The following is a 19,960-nucleotide window of genomic DNA, read 5'->3' on the forward strand; positions in this document are numbered from 1 at the left end:
ATCTAGGTCTCAGCACAAGAAAACTGGAGAAAAACCTGATGCCCGGGATGTGTTGTACAATAAATGGCCTGTGCTTTTCACTTGTATCAGGACAGATGATTGAAACTTGTGACCCAGGGGCTTTCTTTTTCTAGAAAGGAAATCATAGGAACAATGAACAAAATGCAGACAAGATTTGTATGGTGTTGCATGACCACAAAACTAACAAATAGAAAAATCACAGGCCAAAGTAGCTACCAAGATAGATTTGGGGTTCTTTGCTTTTATTTTGTTTCATTTTGAGACAAAGTCTTATTGTGCAGTTGAGGCTGGCCCTGAAAATGTTACCAATGTGTTCTCAAAAAATTCTAGAAAATAAAAAACAACAGTGTATCAGGGCTCAGCGAAAGAGGAACACGTGGAGAGGAGAATGGCAAGGCAGTGTGGTAGAACACAGTACTGGGGAATACGGGAGAAGGGGAAGCAAGATTTTAAAACTATTCTATTAACTATTTTAACTAACCTATTAACCACTTATCAAATCAAAGGAACTACAAGGTATCAAGGAAACCGGACTTATGCTTGCTGGTTCTAAATGTGTCTAGGGACAAAGATGTGATATTTCTGGAGTTTGCTTGTGGGTTCTGTTTTTGACATGGACTCTTGCTATGAAACCCAGCTATGGAACACAGTTTCCCAAGTGCAGAGTAACAGGCCTGGTACCTCACACCCTAACTCCCAGTGAGATCCTAAGTTTGCTCTGTTGGTATCTGGTAGGTGGAGTGCTGGGTGCCCACTGAAGATTCTGCCATGGAAGATCAGTCCTCTAGGCAGGCCTCCTACCTGCACTGAAGACCCCACCATGGCATACTGGCCCTCCAGGCAGGCCTCCTACCTGAAGGCTTCTGGTGTGGTTTCAGCCTTGCCCAGACTCACCTTTCTCACTCATTTCCTGAAGGAATGGCTCAGTGTTTACTGGCCAAGCTAATAGGACAGCGGAAATGGTAGCTCCAATGGGGAAATGTTACATTTACCCTCCCAGAACTTGGAACTGCAAAGGGCTCTGGGGGGTGATGTGGTTTCACTCCTCTCTGAGTGCAGAGTTTACATGTGCCACCAGGCACCTGCTGTTAGCAGGGGGGTGCAGAAAGCCTGTTCAGAGGACCCACACCATGGAGAGCACAGCCTAGCCACAGCATGGGAGTGCTGGCTGCTTGCTCGGAAAGCAGGGTCCTGTACCAGCTCCCTGCCTGCAGCTGTAAGGATGCCAGCTCCCTGCATTCTCCCCCCCCCCCACACACACACCTTCCAGTGTCTGCCATGCTGCTCATGCATCTGGGAGTAGTCACTCAGTTAGTCCTAGTGAGGGCCCACTGTGCACATGGTACCAAGCATGGGGATTGCCCTGTGGCTCTCAAGGGTCCAGAGGATTCTAGTTCACCTTCCCAAATGGAATTCTGAAAAACTGGGCAGAGTCCTCTCCGGCAGCTCCCCATACCCTCCCAGGAATGCCTTGTTGTGCCCCCTATGGAGTGCTAGACAAGACACATCCCAGGCCACTTCCTGAGCTGTGTGAGTGGCCTCCCTGGCAGAGGCACTGAACCTCAGGAGTCAAGATAATCAACAAAGCATGGGTACAGCTCTAGCTGACTAGCCTGTGTGACCCACTCAGTTCAAGAGGCCTGCTTTCCTTGATGTTCTAGAATGTGAAGAGTCTCCCTGAAGAGGCTGACGCAGTGTTTCCTCAGGGAGAGACACTTCCCTAATCTGCACTACTAGGGAGCTTTAGAAGTTGGCTCCTTCCATGCATTCCAAGTATAATTCTACTCCCCAGCAATTTGGTTTACATAATATTTGCTTTACATGTTTCTAGGGTATGCAAATACATGACATGTTTTCATCATATCCACAGAAATAATGGTCCAAGTACACTGAAAATATCAGGGCAATGGGGAACACACAGATAAATGCAAAGTTTTTATTTAAAACAAAAACTATTGTTTTACCCTTTTCTAATTCATGCAAAATCGGTACAATCCGTGTTTTCCAAAAGACTCCGTCTACTTCTGTTTCTGTCTCCTGTTCCTGTAAGCCGGTTCTTGAGGCTGCAAAGGAATCCAGAGAAGGAAAAGGCATCGTGAAAAAGGACATGTAACAGGGCACACTCAACAGCCTTTCCTCCGCACCGCTGAGATTGATAAGAACAGAGTCAAATCTCACTTTGCCCCAAGTCCCAATTCGAAAGAGAAACACGAAGCTTTTTATCAAGGTACCCCAAATGAAACCTGGGGAAGGCAATTCAAAGAAACAACGTACAAGTGGGATTAGAGTACTTCATAGAACAGAACACTGTGATGGGGCTGCTGGCCACTGGAAAGCAAACTGGTTTAAGTTAAATTTTACTTAAACTTTTCCCTCTGTAACATATAATAATAGACACCTACATACACATATGTGTACATACATACATAAAGACTAAAAGCTGAAAAGACTTTATAAAAATCTTAGCCTTTCAGGACAGACACTATACAGGAAGTACCACTAACGCTGTGCTTTCCTGTGGGGTGGGGGAAATGTCATGGTTTCCCCACCCCGACTCCATTATTGACATGTAGGGTGACCTTTGTCTATCTAGCTTAGAACCTTTCCAAGCCTGTTTCCTCATCAGCAAAAAGGAGAATATTTGCTTTTAGGGTTATGAAAACTAAATGTCACAATAGAGGCAAAACTCTGCCCAAGGGCCGCATATATCTAGCAACACTGAAGATCTGTGAACCTCTTTTCCCTGACTAAACAAATAGGTGAGTGCTGATGTGTGTCACCACTGGGCCACGAAGTGCTACACAAGCTCTCGAGGGCAATGCTGCCATTGATTGCATCCAGGATACAGAAGAGGAAGTCTTTTGGGAGGCACTTTTCTTTCTTCCTTTCCTCTTCCCTCTTCTGCCCATTGAAACAAGGTCTCACTCTAAAATAGAACTCAATATGTAGCCCAAGCTAGCCTTGAACCCACTGTGATTCTCCTGCCTCAGCCTCCCAGGACTACAGGTGAGCTGGCACACCCAACTGAGGCTCCTGTTGTATTGTTTTGCTTCTGAAGACAGAGAAAGTAGAATCTAGGTGGAAGCTAGGCTTATTAAATTATCTTCCTAAAGTCATATAACTCTGCTGCCCTTATCATTCAGTTCCATTGCAAACCAACAGATTAAAAGGCAACAATGTATAAAACAGAATTCATAGAGAAAATGGCAACTCATGATTCCACATTGCATAGGCAGTATCTCAAGTCACCAATCAGAGTTGGAGTGGGTGCTGCTCTATGGAGGCCTTCCTCAGCCTCCTTCCTCTATCTAATGTCTGCCTCCCGCACCCCCACATGGCACCAAGAAAATGAAAATGTACATGGGATGGTTGAAGTCATAGGAGCAATCAGAAGATTTATACACACCTACCATCTTCATTTATGGTTTTTTTTTTTTTTTTTTTTTACAATTCTTGGTTTACTTATTGTGTCTCCTTCTGGACTCCAGCATATGCAGATACATAATTAAAAAATAAGACTTCAAAAAAAGAAATCCCCTGAACTCTTCTCAACTGTCTGTATAAAGAGCAGCCAGCTCTGACTATAACCCAAAATGGCTTGTGATTAAAATGTAATTTGAATTCAGCGATGTCGAAATGATTCTTCAAGCCCCCAAATAGGAAACTTTCCCCACACAGCTCTGAGGTCTCGCAGGAGAAGCAGGGAGGCTGTGCAATTGGCATCTGCCTCCAGTGCCCAGGTCTCACCACTGCATTTTGGGACTGTCTACTCCCTATTGCAAATGTCACTTGTGCCAAGGGAGGCTGGGCAGACTGAGCACAGAAAATCCCCGGAGCACCAAAGCAAGCAGGGAATTCTTGACAAGTAAACTATGGTTAAATGGTAAAGACATGATGTAGTCAAAACAGAAAGACTTTGGCTAGCTATCCAACTCATAAGCAAGACTACATAAAACAAAATTGAATTGTCTTTAGGAGTCAGGTGTGGGGCAGGATTCAGAAATGCCCGGACTTAAGAAAGGAAGTGGTGTTCATAACAGGGTCTTTCTCATCAGCACCCTACAGCACAGTACACGGGCAATCACACTAACAGGGCCTGAACTACAGCACAGCACACAGGCACTCACATTAGCAGGACCCAAGCACTACAGCACAGTACACGGACACTCACACCAATAGGGCCAGCACTACAGCTCTGGCTAGATCTGCCATTGTTACTAACTGTGTTTGAGAGATATCTCAACTTTTGGAACTTTGACATCTTCAAAATGGCTGCACACCATCACCTTGGCCATTTGGATTTTTGAGTATTCCTGAACTGGATAAAACATGTATATGATTGTGCAGCTGTTCACATCCCTAGATAACTAACGTATTTAAAGTACATAAACAAAATTTCATATTTGGTTGGTATGACAACACTTTCCAAGTCATATGTGTTCAGTAAATGCACATGTTTGGGGTTTTGTGGGATCTTTACCTTTAAAATTTTAGCTCTTCATTGGTGTATATTATAGTGTCACAATGTTTATACATTTCACATTCTCTCTTTTTATATATAAACAAAATCAGCATTTATGAAGGCAAATGACAAGCCAGAAGTTGATAAGTCAATACTAATAAATTTCCTTGACATATTTGTGAAACACTTAAATTTACTAGAAAGTGGGCTGGGGAGATGGCGTGGTGGGTAAAGTCCCTGCTGCTGCAAGCTTGCAGACCTGAGTTCAGATCCCCAGGACTCATGTAAGAAGCCAGGCAAGGTGCTGTACACCTGTAACCCCAGAATGGAGCAGCAGAGACAGGCAGTTCCTGGGAGCTTACTGGTCAGTTCAGCGTAGCCAAAATGGTGAGCTCCAGGTCCAGATCCAGTGAGAGACTCTGCCTCAAAAATAAGGTGTAGAGTGGCAGAAAAAGACACCTGGCATTGACTTGCAGCATCTACAGGAACATGAACCTATTCCCACACATCAAAACCCAAAAATGACTAGAAATTCAGGCTTTAAATCTGTATGGTCTTCAAAAACAAAACGGAAAAAAAAGCAACAACAAAAAACTCAACAAACAAACCTATGAAGTGTTTGTTAGTTAGCAACTAGTTCCTCTGGAACAGTGAAATCACACATATTCACCCCAGGAAGAGACAATCAAGTCGAGTCAGAAATCACAAAAGTTCAGCTGTCTCCTCAAGACCCTTCTGAAACCTTCCAGACTCGTTTTAAGAAGTTAGCTACACACTAAGTAAGGATTTAGTCTCAGGATTTCTTCTAGGTCTTCTCTTAGGAACCCCCATTTATGTGGCTGTGTCTGCCCATGCCTTGTCACTTCTTTATCCCTGTGTTGTCCTCACTGGTCCTACTGCCTCAATTCTAGACACTCTTTCCAGTTAATTCTAGAAAACAGAAGCATGCACGCACACACGCACATGCGTGCACACACACATGCTCGTACACACACACACACACACACACACACACACACACACACACACACACGCGCGCGCGCGCGCGCGCGCGCACACACACACAGAGTCTTGGGGAACAACTTAAAAAAGCACTTTCATCTAGGTTCACAGTTTGCTAAATATAAAAATTACTATTCAACAGGAAATTGGGTAAGTCAGGCAGAAGTACTGCCTGTTTTTGAAGATTCTGCTGCCTCAGTGGTTACAGTTGTTAACCACAGCTTTGAGTTTTGGACACAACGGCTTGACACAATGTTAGGATTGGTTGATGTTTTTAGCATGCAAATGTAAAGCCCTTGGCAACAGCGCTGTCTTGGGAATCAGAACGGCTTAGATTCTTCTGAGCTCTAGAACCATTCCCTATGACCACAGAGAGCCTCCTTCCTGATGAGAAGCTAGCTTGAAAATAATGCTTTGCACCCTGTGCTAGTTTGATACCATTTATCATCATCTTTATTTTTGTTGAGACAAGGTCTTACTGTGTAGCTCCATCCTGCCTGTAATTCATAATCCTCCTGCTTCTGCTTCCAAAATGCCCAGATTATACATGTATACTCATTCAGCCTGACACAAAACTTTGTGTGAATGAATGGAAAGAAAATATAAAGAATGTAGCATCCACTTGTGCAGCCTTCATTAGCCTGGCCCAACAGTAACATTGTGCCACATTTGTTTCTTTCTTTCTTTGTGTGTGTGTGTGTGGGGGGTTTCGAGGCAGGGTTTCTCTGTACCTTAGAGTGTATCTTTCTTTTTATTTTAAAGACTTAAAACCTTGAAGCAATGAAGCCTTCTTTATGCCTACTCTGTCCATATCCTTCCCCTTGGAGCGAGGGTCACAAACCTTCAAAATAGGACTGACAGAATTTTTGTCTTTCCAGATGTGGCACAGAGATACCTAACTTAATATTTCATTTGCTGCTTGTATTGACTCCAGTCAATGTTACAAATGCCTCTGGTTCACTTTTATCACGGCCACATTTTGTACCATTTCTAGCCCTTGGGCTGTATTATTCTATATTTTCTCAGGCAGAATAAAATTCCCACAGGACTTTCATAATAAATTTTAATATCTTCACTTAAATGGGCAATGCTTTTGAATTTGAGCTAGAGTTACACCGATGTCAACTTTGGCCAGCCTACAGATATTTTTACTCTATAATTTCTGTGAGCATCTGTCCACATTGAAGGCATCAGATTTGGGTACTTGCAAGACTGAAGTGAAATAATGAAAACTTAGAAAATAAATGTTGGTTTCTGAGGAAGTTGGTTCTAGTTCCTGAAGTCGATGAACACAGGATGCAGTGTGACACTCCAGACCCTCCCCAAATCAGACTTTGACTTCCACCTGACATTTATCTTTGAAAAACAAGTCCCATTGGCTTAACAACGTGGAGATGCTGCGGGTGAAGGATGCTGAAGGTGAAGGATGAAGGATGTTGAGGGCCAAGAACACAAATATCTTACCTGTTCTGGTTTCCAGTCTGCTCAGGTCTGAACTGCTAGGACACGAGGAGGCCCTGGTACGCCACTTCCCTTGGTCCCTAGGAGAAAGTGGAATGAATGAAACAGAAAGGTATTTTCATTTTTATAAACTGAACCTTGTTCATGTAGAGTTCATGTAGGCTTTGTTCTTTAAGAAGCCACAGCAAATAGTTGAAGAGATAGTGTTCAATTGTTTGCTTTAATGTACTTTTGCCATCTAAGATTTATCTGCAAGAACACGAGTCTACTTGCTTAACAGTATGAAATATAATACTAGGAAGGACCAAAAAACAAATAAATCCAAAGTTCGCTGGGAGGAAAAAAATGGTTAAGGATATGGACCACAAGAGGTCACTGTTACAACAAGAAACAGTTGGAAAACTGTGAAGTCAGCCCAATGTGCCCAAGGTCACACAACAGGGTCAGCTCTTGAATGCAGAGCTCCTAATTTTCAACCCACTGTTCTCACTGCATCATGGTATATCCCATTTCCACCTTAAAACTCAATGCAGTTAATATTCCCTAAAAATATTAATAGAAATATTTTAAATGTTAAAAAAGCCAAAAGTATATTTAGGCAATCCCAGATTGAGACACATTTTGTGTTCCAAGTAGGAGTGGCCATGGCTAGTCATGAGGATGCTTGACTTGGTCCCACTGTTGCCTGGCTGCAACTTAACTACAGTTGGCTTGAGGGCACTATCTTTTCAATATCAGTACAAGGAGTGGGAAGGAGACAAGAGAGGGCCATGGAGGTGAAATGACAAAAATGCATCAGACACAGGTATGACAATGCCATGGAACCCATTATTATCTATAATTAATATATGCAAATAAAAACAGGGCTGGTGAGATGGCTTAAGGGGGAAAGGTGCTTGCCCTACAAGCTGGGTGACCTTGGTTTGATTTCCAGAACATATATAAAGGTGGAAGGAGGGAACCAACTCCACAGTTTGTCCTCTGGCCTCCACATGTGCGCTGTGGCACAAGCTCACACTCATTATAATACATAACATCTTAAAATTAAAAGAATCTTCAATGGGATGGAAAGCCAAGAAATTTACTGTAACCTGAAATGTTTAAGCTATTTATTATGTATACAGTGTTCTGCCTGTATATATCCCTGCAGGCCAGAAGAGGGCACCAGATCTCATCACAGATGGTTGTAAGCCACCATGTGGTGTTGGGGATTGAACTCAGAACCTCTGGAAGAGCATTCAGTGCTCTTAACATCTGAGCCATCTCTCTAGCCCCCATATAACCTGTAATTTTTAAAATCAAAAGTATCACATATATAGTGTGTGTGTGTGTGTGTGTGTGTGTGTGTGTTTTGAATAAATACTGAAATTATCAAGACAGTTTTCAGGTTACAGCACTGCTCCCAAGTACCTGTCCATTCTCTCCGAGTCATGGCCAGGGGTGAGGCTGGCTCCACGATGCCTCCTTTGTGCAGCTTCATTTCTAGAAAAGAAAAGAATGGGAAGGGTGCTCAGTATGTACACAGGCTTGTCAGTACTGTTCCCCCTGGTTCCCAAGAAGGGACAGGCCTGGACTCAGGCCTGCTACCATACATGGTCATCACAGTGGGGGTGGACACTGAGTGTAGGAATGCCTCCCCAACCTGAGTTCATATCCGAAGTCAACATTCACAGACTTGTGACCTTGGAAACATGCTTGACTTTGGGCTCTCTATCCTAAAACAAAGGCAATACTTCTGCTTAAAAGGTAAGCTGGCACACAGAGGGAACTTAGCCAAATGTCGGTACTATTTTTGTTTTCCTCTGAGTCTGTAAGCACCTAGAGGAACAATCAGTGGACACAGATACAGAAGACACTTCCTCTGAAGATGGTAAAAACCTATCTTAGTGGGGTGGTCCAAAAGAACTGGAGAGACCCAAAGGAGGAACGATGACTTCGGGGGAGGAGGAGACCACATAATGCCCCTTAAAGGACTAGAAACTGAACTAACAACTGACAACTTCAATCACTCAGTAAGTAGCCTGAGTGAAAAACAGAGGGGCCCAAGAGCCTGATATTCTTGGGACTAGCTGCCAGCATGGGACCAGCAGGGCAGGCACAGAGAGTTTCTGCTGGGAAGACTTCGAACAGCTGCCTGGAGTTTTGGGATCTGCTGCTGACACTAAGCGATAGCCAATATGAAACAGCTTCTTACAGAAGGGTGTGAGATTGTGATTCTGGGAGTGAGCGGGGGCACATGGAAACAGAGCGCTAAGAAGGAATGAGAGATAATGTTTCTGGGATCATAGTGGGACTAGAAAAGAGATGTGGGATTCCACACATGAAAAGTTAATAGGACACAGGGCTGATTTCAGGCATCTGAAGAACAGCATTACAGACCTGGATGGCAGGGCCTTACCAAAGAAGCGGCAAGGGTAAGGAGGGCAGTTTATGGGGTCAAGCAAGCATGGCTTTTGTCTTGTTGAATTTCTAAGGCCAGGTGCAACAAAGATGTGGAAATCAGAAAAAATTCCGTGGCTCATGGACCAGAGTCACAGATGAGTAGCTCCAAGCTGGAGACCCTGGGCTGGCAGCGAGTTTGTGTGCTGCAAGGACAACAGCATCAAAGAGGAGGTGAGTAATGGAACTTCGTGTAGTTGGCACAGGCCTGGAAATGAGGGCCTAAGGGAGGATGGGGTCACAACAGCTGGGGACCAAGAAGGAGGTTATTGTCTGGCTGAGGCAAGCCAGCTACCCATGTGTCCACAGAGTGGCACTGCTAAAGTTCTGCACAGATGTGAGCAAGAAAGATGTGTACCAAGAGAAAATTGGAGCTGCATGGGCTGTGTGGCTGAGGAGATGAGAGAGGAACATTTGTGAGTTCAAAGTGAGCTGTGTTTACTGTCTGACAGAAAGGAAGAGAGGGTGGGAAGGAAAATCCCTCCTTCACTCAAAAGGAGAAGGGACAGACACATGGCCCTGTGTGCTCCAAAGAGCTTGCACGACTGACTGAAACCACACAAAACAAACATGTATCTTTCCCCCCAGAAACCCTTTAAATACTTAAAATATTTGGAGATGTTGCCCCTGTCTCTTCACACTATCTCCTGTGGCTCTCACCCCTGTCACAGCTATGTGCTTGAAAGCCAGTTTTTACTACAAGTAGGTTTCCTCATCAGTACAGAGGAGTGGTGAGTCATGGTGCTCCCACTATGGTGCTCCCACAATGAGGCTGCAGGAAGGACAGAATGCTCTGGAACGTGGAGTTCATCCATCTGTGCTTGTGTGCTCACTATTCAGTCCTGAGCCCTTCAAATTCTTGCACCCCACAAGGTGTATTTTCATACCTTTGCTGGTCCATTTGTTTACAGTCTGCCTGTTTCTGTCCCTTTAAAAGGAACCCTAGCACTGAGCTCACACTGTGGCCAGAGAAGGAGTAGGTATTTAAAGGAGGTAGCTCGATACCACAATAGCAGTTTTGATGGGCACATCCCATGATTAGATTAGCCAACTCCTTTTCCTACTTGTGCAGCTCAGGCAGATGTCCCCATGCAGCTCAGAGCTTTGCACATTATTAGATTCCAGCATCATATTGGCAGTGATTTCCTGCCCTTCAGATGTATTTAGGTCCCGATTCACTCATCCAGAATAACTGTTCTTCCCAGCTTCCTGCTCCATGTTATTAAACAGTATTATTAAATTTTTCACAATGATTTTTTGATGTGTCCAAATAAAACAATTCTGGAAATTAGTCATTGGGCATTTCTGTGACATTCTTTTTAGAGGAAGAAAACCACTCCTTTTCATTAGTTAGAACATCAACCTGCAAATGGAAACCTGATTTCAAGGACTTGAACATCAGTGGCATTTGCTGGCTCACACAACCAGGAAGTGAGTTGGTAGCATGGGGCTTTGAGGAAGGTGTGACCAGGGTTTTGGTTCTACATATTGGCAATTCTCTTAGCTCTGCCCTGGCTACAAGTTGAAGTCCTAATGAAAACAAAATTTTGGTATGGTTTTTCCGGGACCTCTCCTCTTCAGTCCTCATGTTTCAGGAAGCAAAGTCAAGGGTCTTAAGATTTCACTTAACTATTACAACCAACCACATCAGACAATGCTATCCAAAGCTGACAGCAGCCAGCCCATCCGTGGATGGCACAATCAATCATCCCAACCACTACTGCTAGACCATAAATACCCCGAGGAAATAAAATAATAGCTCTTTAAAATATTTCAAAAATATAGATTTTGCTATAATTCAAGACAGTTATTCTAGTAATTATTATGATAGCTCTTCAATTAAGGATCAGCAAATGTTTTCTTAAAGGGTCAGCTAGTATTTTATATATTTTAATATTTGGGGGCCAAGGGGCAAAGTCAAGGAATATACATTTGCAACTATTTAAAAACATACTGTTTTTAAAACATTTAAACCATTTTTAGCTCAAGGGCTCTAAAAAATAAAGCATATAGAAAAACAGATTTGGCTCCTTGGCTGTAACAGTAAAAAAAAATAATATGGGTAATCATAACTAGCTAGATTTGGCTGTTGTTTTTGTTTTTGTTTGTTTTGTTTTTTGAGACAGGGCTTCTCTGTGGAGCCATGGCTGTCCTGGAACTCCCTCTATAGACCAGGCTGTCCTGGAGCTCACTCTATAGACCAGGCTGTCCTGGAGCTCACTCTATAGACCAGGCTGTCCTGGAGCTCACTCTATAGACCAGGCTGTCCTGGAGCTCTCTCTATAGACCAGGCTGGCCTCACACTCACAGATCTTTCTGCCTCCCCAGTGTTGGGGTTAAAGGCATGTGCTGCCACCAACAGGCTACTCATTAGATTTGGAATTAAGAAAAAAAAATCCATTTTAGGAAAAGTTACATCTATAGAAATTGAAAAATAAAAGTTAAAGAATGATTATAACAAAAGGCAAATGTGCAAACTTTGAATAGAAGTTTTCTTTGTCTTAAGAAAAAGACATTTTGTTTTTAATACTGGCTCCAAGATGAGACTGTAATCAGGTAGCAAATGTCCAGACATTGTTACTACATACTCTCAGTCACAGGGGTCAGCTCAGCTGCTGCCTGGTGACCCCCAACCCCAAACAGTTTGTAAATGCAAGAGTCTAGCTGGGTTCAAACAACCCTCACCCTCAGAAGCAAGCTGCGGACGTGGGTTTGCTGCTCTACCACAGAACCTTGCAGTCTTGACGCTGTGATTGCAATTGCTGTGATTGGAATGCCACCATCAGGGGGTGCTAGTTCTATCCTCTTCTGACTCAAACTTGGGGGTGGATGGATCTGGGCCTGGGGTTTTGTGTTTCTGTGTGCACCCAGGGCCACACTTACGCAGCAAGTGTGGAGATACACCTGGAGGAAACTCAAGGCCAGGCTTGTCACACCAGGATGGTTCACTTAGCAAGTGGAAAGTGGCAGAGTGCTGCACTGCAGAGGCATTCTGGCCCATGCCTGTCTTCCCTACATGGAAACATTTTCAGCTGCATTACTCTCGTTTCTTAAAAGAATGATGACTTCATTTGTGTGTATGAGAGAGTAACAGTTATTATTTTGTAAATGTCAGGTAATAATCGAAAGTGCAAAGAAATTTTAAGAAACATCCTCCCAGATCCCACTAGCCAGAAATAAACATCATTATTGTATGGTAAATAGTGTTCCAGTATATTTTGCATACACACAACACACACACAAACGTGAAGGAAAGACCAGAAGGGAGGTAGGTGGGAAGATACAATTATACCATATATGTTACTGTGATGAAAAAGTCTAAGTATCAGGTTTGCTTGAATTAAAGAGAGAAAGCAGAAATGGAGGTGAAACTGTAGGAACTGAACAGCTCTAGATGAAATTAGTCTTCCCAAGAGATATTAGTTTCTAAAAGGTCTCTCTAAAGTTAAAGAGAAAAATAATGAGAAGCATTAGAATGCTGAAACCATCATGTGAAACTATTTCCATGTCAATGTCAGTCTGGTAAGCCCACCACTTACAGAAGTGGAGGGATTCAAAGTCACACTTCCTCCCATACTCGGGCTTGGCTACTAACATTTGACCACACCGCTGGCCAGGGTTTCTGCTCTATAACCATCGAGGTTTGTTCAGTCTTCATGATGTGAAAACAAAGTCAATACCATGAGGCTTTTTACCAAAGGCTTTTCAATTGAAAGTTTTCAATTCTGACTCATCACTCCGTTGTCTAAGAATTTTCTAGAAAGTACATGAATAATAACACTAAATTCATTACTATTTGAAAGCGCCTGCATGTTGCCCTTTCAATGAAGGACAAATGACTGCCGGTACAATTCTTGGTCTCTCTCTTTATACTCTTCTCTCTTCTGGCACTGAGAGATGCTCAGCTAAAGCAGGAGAACATTTTGTTTTTCTCTCCTTTCATGTGGCTTGCTGGTTGGGCCTGAGTGAGTGGTCAACAGGATGCTTTACTCAACCTAGCGTATCTAGTGTGAGCACTGCTGGAAATGTATTGTGAATTTTTCCATACCAGATTTTGTTGGGACACCAAGTGTCCATTTGAGCTTCAGATTTAAGTCTTTACTACAGAAATCTGTCTTTTGGCACACGTTAATTTTTCTTTTCTTCTGTTTATTGGCTCTGACTTTCCATGGGCTGTTGCAAACTTTGAGAAAATACATAGATAACTTGAAAGAGTGCCTGGTACTCAGTTCCAAGTGAGCCTGTGCTAAGAGGGCGCCTACAGAAGATGGGATTCTCTTCAAAAATACAAGTTTCCTCCTTCACTCTCCATTCCCCCACTCATCCTCTTAGCTTTATTCGCCCCTGTTTCTTTCTGTGAGGTTTCTGGATTGGCCACCACATCTCATATTCCCAGCTTCTTTATTCTAATTGTTAAGTCTCTACCATGGCTTTCTTCTCCCTGTTCATACATTTCTCTTTCATTCCTTTTTTGAGTACTACAGTTTATTTGATCTTGAGGGCTTATAATCTCCAATTTGAATCTTGTAACCCACAGAGCTCTATTCCCACTTCCTAAGGGGAGAATCCATGATCAGGCATCTATACTTCCCATGAGACAATGAAGAAAGCTTGAGACTCTTGGGTGCCTTTCTTCTGGAATGCATTTTCTTCCTCTGTCTTTGTTATGTTCTTTATGTAGTCCCAGGAGACGTTTTATCTGTATATTATCTGTCTCTCCTTGCTGAAGGCAAACATGATCCAGAGAGGGTGGGAACTGAAGCGCTGAACTTTGTAGACTTAGGAAGGTGTGTTCCCATGGTGTGTCTAGACAAACCACTGACACGCAAAAAGACCTCTTACATGATAGATGATAGACAGCATCTTCGCATTCGAATTGGTTGAGCCTCATTGTCCTCCATACCTCCATTCCCTCTCCCCTCCCCACTGCTCAAGGCAATAAAAAAGAGTATGTCACCCCAAGATTCATCCATCCCCCCCCCCCCCCCGTCAGTTCATGATCTGCATCTTTAATGGAGCCTCCCATTGGGGGCATTTTCACTTCTCTGGAGGCCTGCCCACATCCTCAGATCTCCTCTCTCCCACCAGTGGACAGACACACTTCGAATGAAACTTTCTCAAAGTCTGAGGAAGTGTGCAGCAACCCTCAAGCTTTCTGTTTTCATCTAGATTTTATAGAGTCTGAAAAGTTAACTAAACTTTCAGACTGTAATGTTCCAGGTAAAAACAAACAAACAAAAAAACTAATGTGGGGTACATAAACTGCCTCCCACCCCAGACCCAAGAAAAGAAGGAAGGTTAAAAAAAGAGGGAAATTGGGAAAGCAGAGCCATACGATAGAGCTGGGTCTGGGAGTTTAATAATCGTCATTGAACTTGACTGCTGTCTCCCCCCTTGGCTCTGTTTGCTTATGTGTTGACAGAGTAAGAAATAACAGCACATGGGTGAGGAACAGACCTCGAAACCTCGCATGACTTTCTAATGGACACATGGAGATTGTAGTAAGAGGCACACAGGTGACAAGGACAGCTTCCCCAGTGCTTGGGAGAGGCTTCTCTTTCAGAGTTCCACCATTTCATTTCTGATGCTACTTTGCTTAGCATTTTTTTCCCATAATAAGTATAAAGGTAAACTCTAGGGCATCCTGAAGATCTGAATTATCCATATTTTAAATTAAAGGCAAACAAATCAATGCAAGTTTGCTGAAATAAACTGTTCTTTCCTCTCCTGAGCCAGAGAAGCCTGGAGGACCACAGGGAGCCAGCGAGTCCTCCTCTGCTCTGTCCTTTCCATCAGCTCACACTCCTGCTTGGCCCCCACTCTTCTCCATTCCCCCGGTCTGTCCCCCCCCTTGGCCCACTCTCATCTCCACCCCCCCAGCCCACTCTCATCTCCACCCCCACTCAGCCCACTCTCATCTCCACCCCTTTGTCGAGCATCTCACAGATAAGAATCTTCATTTTTCCACTTTACAGTCTCAGGGTTAGAATAAAAACAAAACCAAACCTTGCTAATTGAGGGGAGGATGCGCCCAGCAAACATGGGGATGCTCCACTGCTTAGCAAAGGCCATTTCTTGGAATTACAGTCACTTAACTGTTTACAAGAAACAATTATTGAATGTCCCTGACTGATTCGCAAATGTAATTAATGAGAGAATTGCTAAGAGTTTCCATTTTCTCATTTGTTTTAATCCTCCCATATAAACTTTTCTGTTGGTGTTTCTTCAGAAAATTCCACCCAGTGCTGGAAGGAGGCAGAGACTGATGGAGAGCACAGAAACAGGAGCACAAACTCCAAACTCCACGCAGCCATTCCATGAAACAAAAGGAAAACAATTAAAGATTCTGCCGGAGCCTGGGCATTTTGTACAGGCAGGAGGAAGGGCCTGTCCAGCCCCTAATGGGTTTGTCCTTTGTTGTTTGTGGGATAAAGTGTGTCACTAAAATGCCCCTGCTGTCCCAGAAAGACCAAGGCATAATGAACCTTGGCGTGTCCAATTGTTTCACAACATCTGAAGTTTCATGGAAATAAATAAACAAATGACTTCGCTCTTGTCTGCTTGCATCTAGTCAATTTGCATTACTGTAAGGATGCTGCCTGTCACGCTGGGGTGACTAGCTCCACAGCCTGCATGGCACTCACCAACTGGGAAAGAGCTGCCTGCAAGGCCCAGTTTGATGCCTTGTGTTCAGCTCCCAGAGTCCTAATTTGAAGTTGTTCTCTTCCACTTAAGGAGATATGTCATCTTTCCCTTAATTTGAAAAATGTTCTGAATGCAAAGCAACACGGCAAGGACTTCTAGGTTGCTTGATATAAATTCTCAGTGTGACACTCTTTAGGCTGTGTCAGCAGACAAGGTCAGCTCAGCTAAACAAACAAGCTGCCAGTGGCCACGTCAGGGGTGGGGGTGGGGTGGTCTGTGTGGAAGAGCCAACATCAGATCCAAAATCTAAAATGAGAGCAACAAGGACTTGGGGCCTAAAATGGCCTGTGGAATTTAATCTTGTTAAACAAATTTGAACTGGGCATTTGCCCATGATGACCCAATGGAAAGTTCTAGAAAAAAAAAAAAAAGAAAGAAAAGATCTTTAACTGAGTGACCCTGCTTATCTTAGCATCAGTACTGGCCAGGACTGGGGACGCAGCCTATCCTCTGTTCTATCTGCTGCTCCGACCTCTAGATGTAAGGTTTTAGCAAATCACCATGGTAGGAATGAACAATGCTTCTTTCTCCACTAACTCTCAGTGTGGCAGGAAAGTGCTTTAGGGAAGCCCTATATAAGAATGAAACATAAAATCAACTAATTCCCCATCATTCTTGTATGAGGGGCAAACCAACCCCACAGGGTGTTCCTATGCTAGCACTAGTTAGCACAGTAAATATTTAAACCAAGCTTCTACTGGAGAATAACACAAGTATCCACTCTTGTTGAGTTTACAACAGTACAGTAAAGCAAAGGGCAGTCACAGGAGACCCTAGGCCCAGCTAGAACCCCAAATACTACAGAAACAGAAGCTTACTCACCCGCCACACAGGGCCTAGCTGAAACCATCCAGCTTCATCTTTATCTGACAGCCCCAAAGTACATCATTTTGGCCATTATGCAGGGTTTCAAAGGATGAAGCAGGGAGTCAGGGAAAGCCAAGAGGAGAAAAAAAAAAAAAAAACCAAAAAACAAAACAAAGCAAAACAAAAACCTCTCCTATCATACATTAACAAAAAACCAGGCTTATATAAGGGGTGGGGGGAACCAAATCAGTCTTCTACATAAGACAAAGAACTTGTGAGTGACAATGATTACTCTCACCCAAAAATCCACAACAGAGAATACTGACCCTCTGCTTCGGAGATGAGGTGATGGGGGTGGCTCCTTGAACACTTCTTGCTCTTTGGTTTCTCTGAAGCCTTGTTCATAAGTGAGTTGGAGTGGGTGACTCTTCAAATGACCGATGGCATTTGAAACTGTTAAATAAGTCCCATTTATTTTTGCTGTAGAATTCCCCATGGTAACAGTCTCTTTGGATTCCTCCATGGTCTTTGCTGAAATAGCAAGGAAATGTTTTCTCAGTACATTTCTTACTTCAGGAATTGCTACCTTTCAATGTTTTATCTGCAGTCTATGGATTTATATAAAAGTTATCCATGGCTTGTAATCAAGTCTGGAGTGTTTATGGTTAAAACCTCCCTGAACAAAACAAAACTCTACTACAATTTTAGGCCTGGCACCATTATGTCTGTGGACAAAAAAATGAATAGGATATTAACTCTATTGGTTTACCTGAAGGAAAACACAGGCACTTAAGTTAACTATCTATCTCACTAAGTACTCCTAGGCCCCATAACAATAATTCTTCCTAAACACAATGTTTGTATTTTTTCCATTTAAAAATAATTTATGGCTGAATGTGATGGCAGACACCTGTAATCCCAGTCAATTGGGAGGTAGAAGGAAGACGTTACGAAGTCCAGAGTTAGCCTTTACCACATAATAAGTTCTAGGCCAGCCTATGTTACAAGAGATTTAGTGAAAAAAAAAAAAAAAAAAGACAGCCAGAGCTGTTACACAGAGAAAGACGTTAATATAATAATAGAGTATCAAGTACAAACCGTACATCAGTGACAAAAGAGATTTCCCTAATCATAGGACTTACATGGGTCTTTATAAGTAGTATACCATAACAAGGTACCCAATGGGTTTTAATACGGGCAACGAAAAGCAGAAAAGTGGAAGAGAGTGAAGGGAACTGGGAGGGAGACAGACAGCAGTTTTAATGGGGGGCGAGTAGGTGGAAGCTGTTAGGGCAAGGAAGGAGACTACTGGCAGCCATGAGAGAGGGTGTTTGGAGCAGGGGCTCTAAGGCAGGAGTGTGCCCAGGGTGGTGGAGGAAGAGCTGCAGAGATGCCCTGGAGGAAGAGGGCTGGTCCCAGGGTCCCAGGGCAATAACAATGTGACCCACTGAGAGGGCTTCCTGAAGAAGGGCAGATAGGCTAGCAAGATCACACAGATCACCCGAAACAGAACGCATGCTGAATTTGGAACACAGATTAACTTTCCGATCAGCAAACAGACATCAGGAATAGCTTGTCATCCACCTGCCCTTAGCCTAGTCTGTGTCAAAAGGGAGGAGAGGATAAACCTCCCTATCATAGGTGAGGGTTGGGATGAAGTGAGCTTTGTATAGGGAAATACTTTCAAGTTTGTCTGCACTTATTTAGAAACCGGCAAACCACTGAAAGCTGACGGTGGCAAAAACCCTCTCCACCTGGCTCTGCTTTCAAACATGACAGGTGGAAGTTGTAAGGAGCCCTAAGAGTGGTTGAAATGAGAAAATTAAGACCTGAAAAGTGATGCTAATGACCTAAGGACATGAGAGCAAGAGCGGGGCTTCCAGGTCACCAACCCACAGCTGCCTGGCTCCTCGCCGCTTTTGTGTCTAGGGGTAAGGGCTTTGGCTTCAGTTCCATCAGGCTCAGTTCAAGGGTAACCACCCAAGCATCAGCTCTGAGATGTGTTCAGATCTTTCAATTTCCCCATCTTCTCCAGCCACCTCCATAATGGGTACATGGTAAGAATTAATTGACGGGACCTGGTACAGTGATGGTATGGTGTTGGCTCACTGAGAACTTGAGTTTACTGTTATTACTACTGGAACTATGAACCCTTATTCTGGTCTGTGGCTACCTACCACACCACCCTAAACAACTGTACCTCCAATGTACAAAGCACACACCATTTTAGATTATAAACCACTTCAATCTCTCACTCTAGTGTTAGCATTTTCTTTACCCATTCACTCTTCATATACTTATTAAAAACACTATGTGTCAGGGCTGCATGGGAGAGTCTGTGTCGACAAAGTCCCAGCCTTCACTCATCTCCCAGAGGGGACACAACAGTATTGTAGATGGAGGAGCTGTAGTCCTCTGTCCTCACAATGATGCACAGAACATGGCATGATTCCCACAAAGGGGAGCTGTCCTGACTGCAGACGGAGAGCCAGAAACTGAGCACAGCCAGTCACAGTGGCATACACATTACCTCAGCACTCAGGAGGCAGAGGCAGGAAGATTGCTGAAAGTCCAGGGCTAGCCTGAGCATAGTCTGGTCTATGTATGGGGTTTGAGGACAGCCAGGACTATAATGCAAGACCCTATCTCAGAAAACAAACAAGCAGGATTGGAGAGATGGCTCCGTGGTTAAGAGCACTTACTGCTCTTCCACAGGACCTGGGTTTCATTTCCAGCACCCACATGGGGGCTCACAATTATATGTATTAAAATAAAACAAAAACAAAACAAACAAACAAACAAAAAAAGCAAGCAGACAAAACCCAAATCCGGAAAACAAACGGAATTCCTAAACACACATAATGATTCTCAGTACTCCCCACCATACACATGTGCGACACCTGTAGAATTCCACCGTGGGTAAACTTCAAGAGGAGACAGACACCTCCCTTCAGTGTTATGACATAGGAACAGCTCTGTCTCAGACATGCTGCACAGCCACAGACCACAAGCAGCACAGGAAAGCACACTGACGCACTTGATCTAGCAGGGGAGACAGAGAGG

At 43.6% G+C, this 19,960-nt stretch overlaps 1 protein-coding gene across 2 annotated transcripts in view; it reads right to left on the minus strand.

Moving 5' to 3' along the window:
- Positions 1-19,960, minus strand: part of Armc2 (armadillo repeat containing 2) — a 110,465-nt gene that overhangs the window by 61,105 nt on the left and 29,400 nt on the right. For both annotated transcript variants that reach the window (XM_027402226.2, XM_027402228.2), the window contains exons 5-8: positions 17,224-17,428; positions 8,357-8,428; positions 6,950-7,026; positions 1,986-2,084 (exon numbers count right to left, since the gene is read on the minus strand). In XM_027402226.2, the coding sequence (XP_027258027.2) occupies positions 1,986-2,084; positions 6,950-7,026; positions 8,357-8,428; positions 17,224-17,428 (453 nt within the window). The remainder of the gene's footprint in view (positions 1-1,985; positions 2,085-6,949; positions 7,027-8,356; positions 8,429-17,223; positions 17,429-19,960) is intronic.

Source organism: Cricetulus griseus, chromosome 2 (assembly GCF_003668045.3).
Source record: "Cricetulus griseus strain 17A/GY chromosome 2, alternate assembly CriGri-PICRH-1.0, whole genome shotgun sequence".
In the NCBI taxonomy this organism is placed as follows: Eukaryota; Metazoa; Chordata; class Mammalia; order Rodentia; family Cricetidae; genus Cricetulus; species Cricetulus griseus.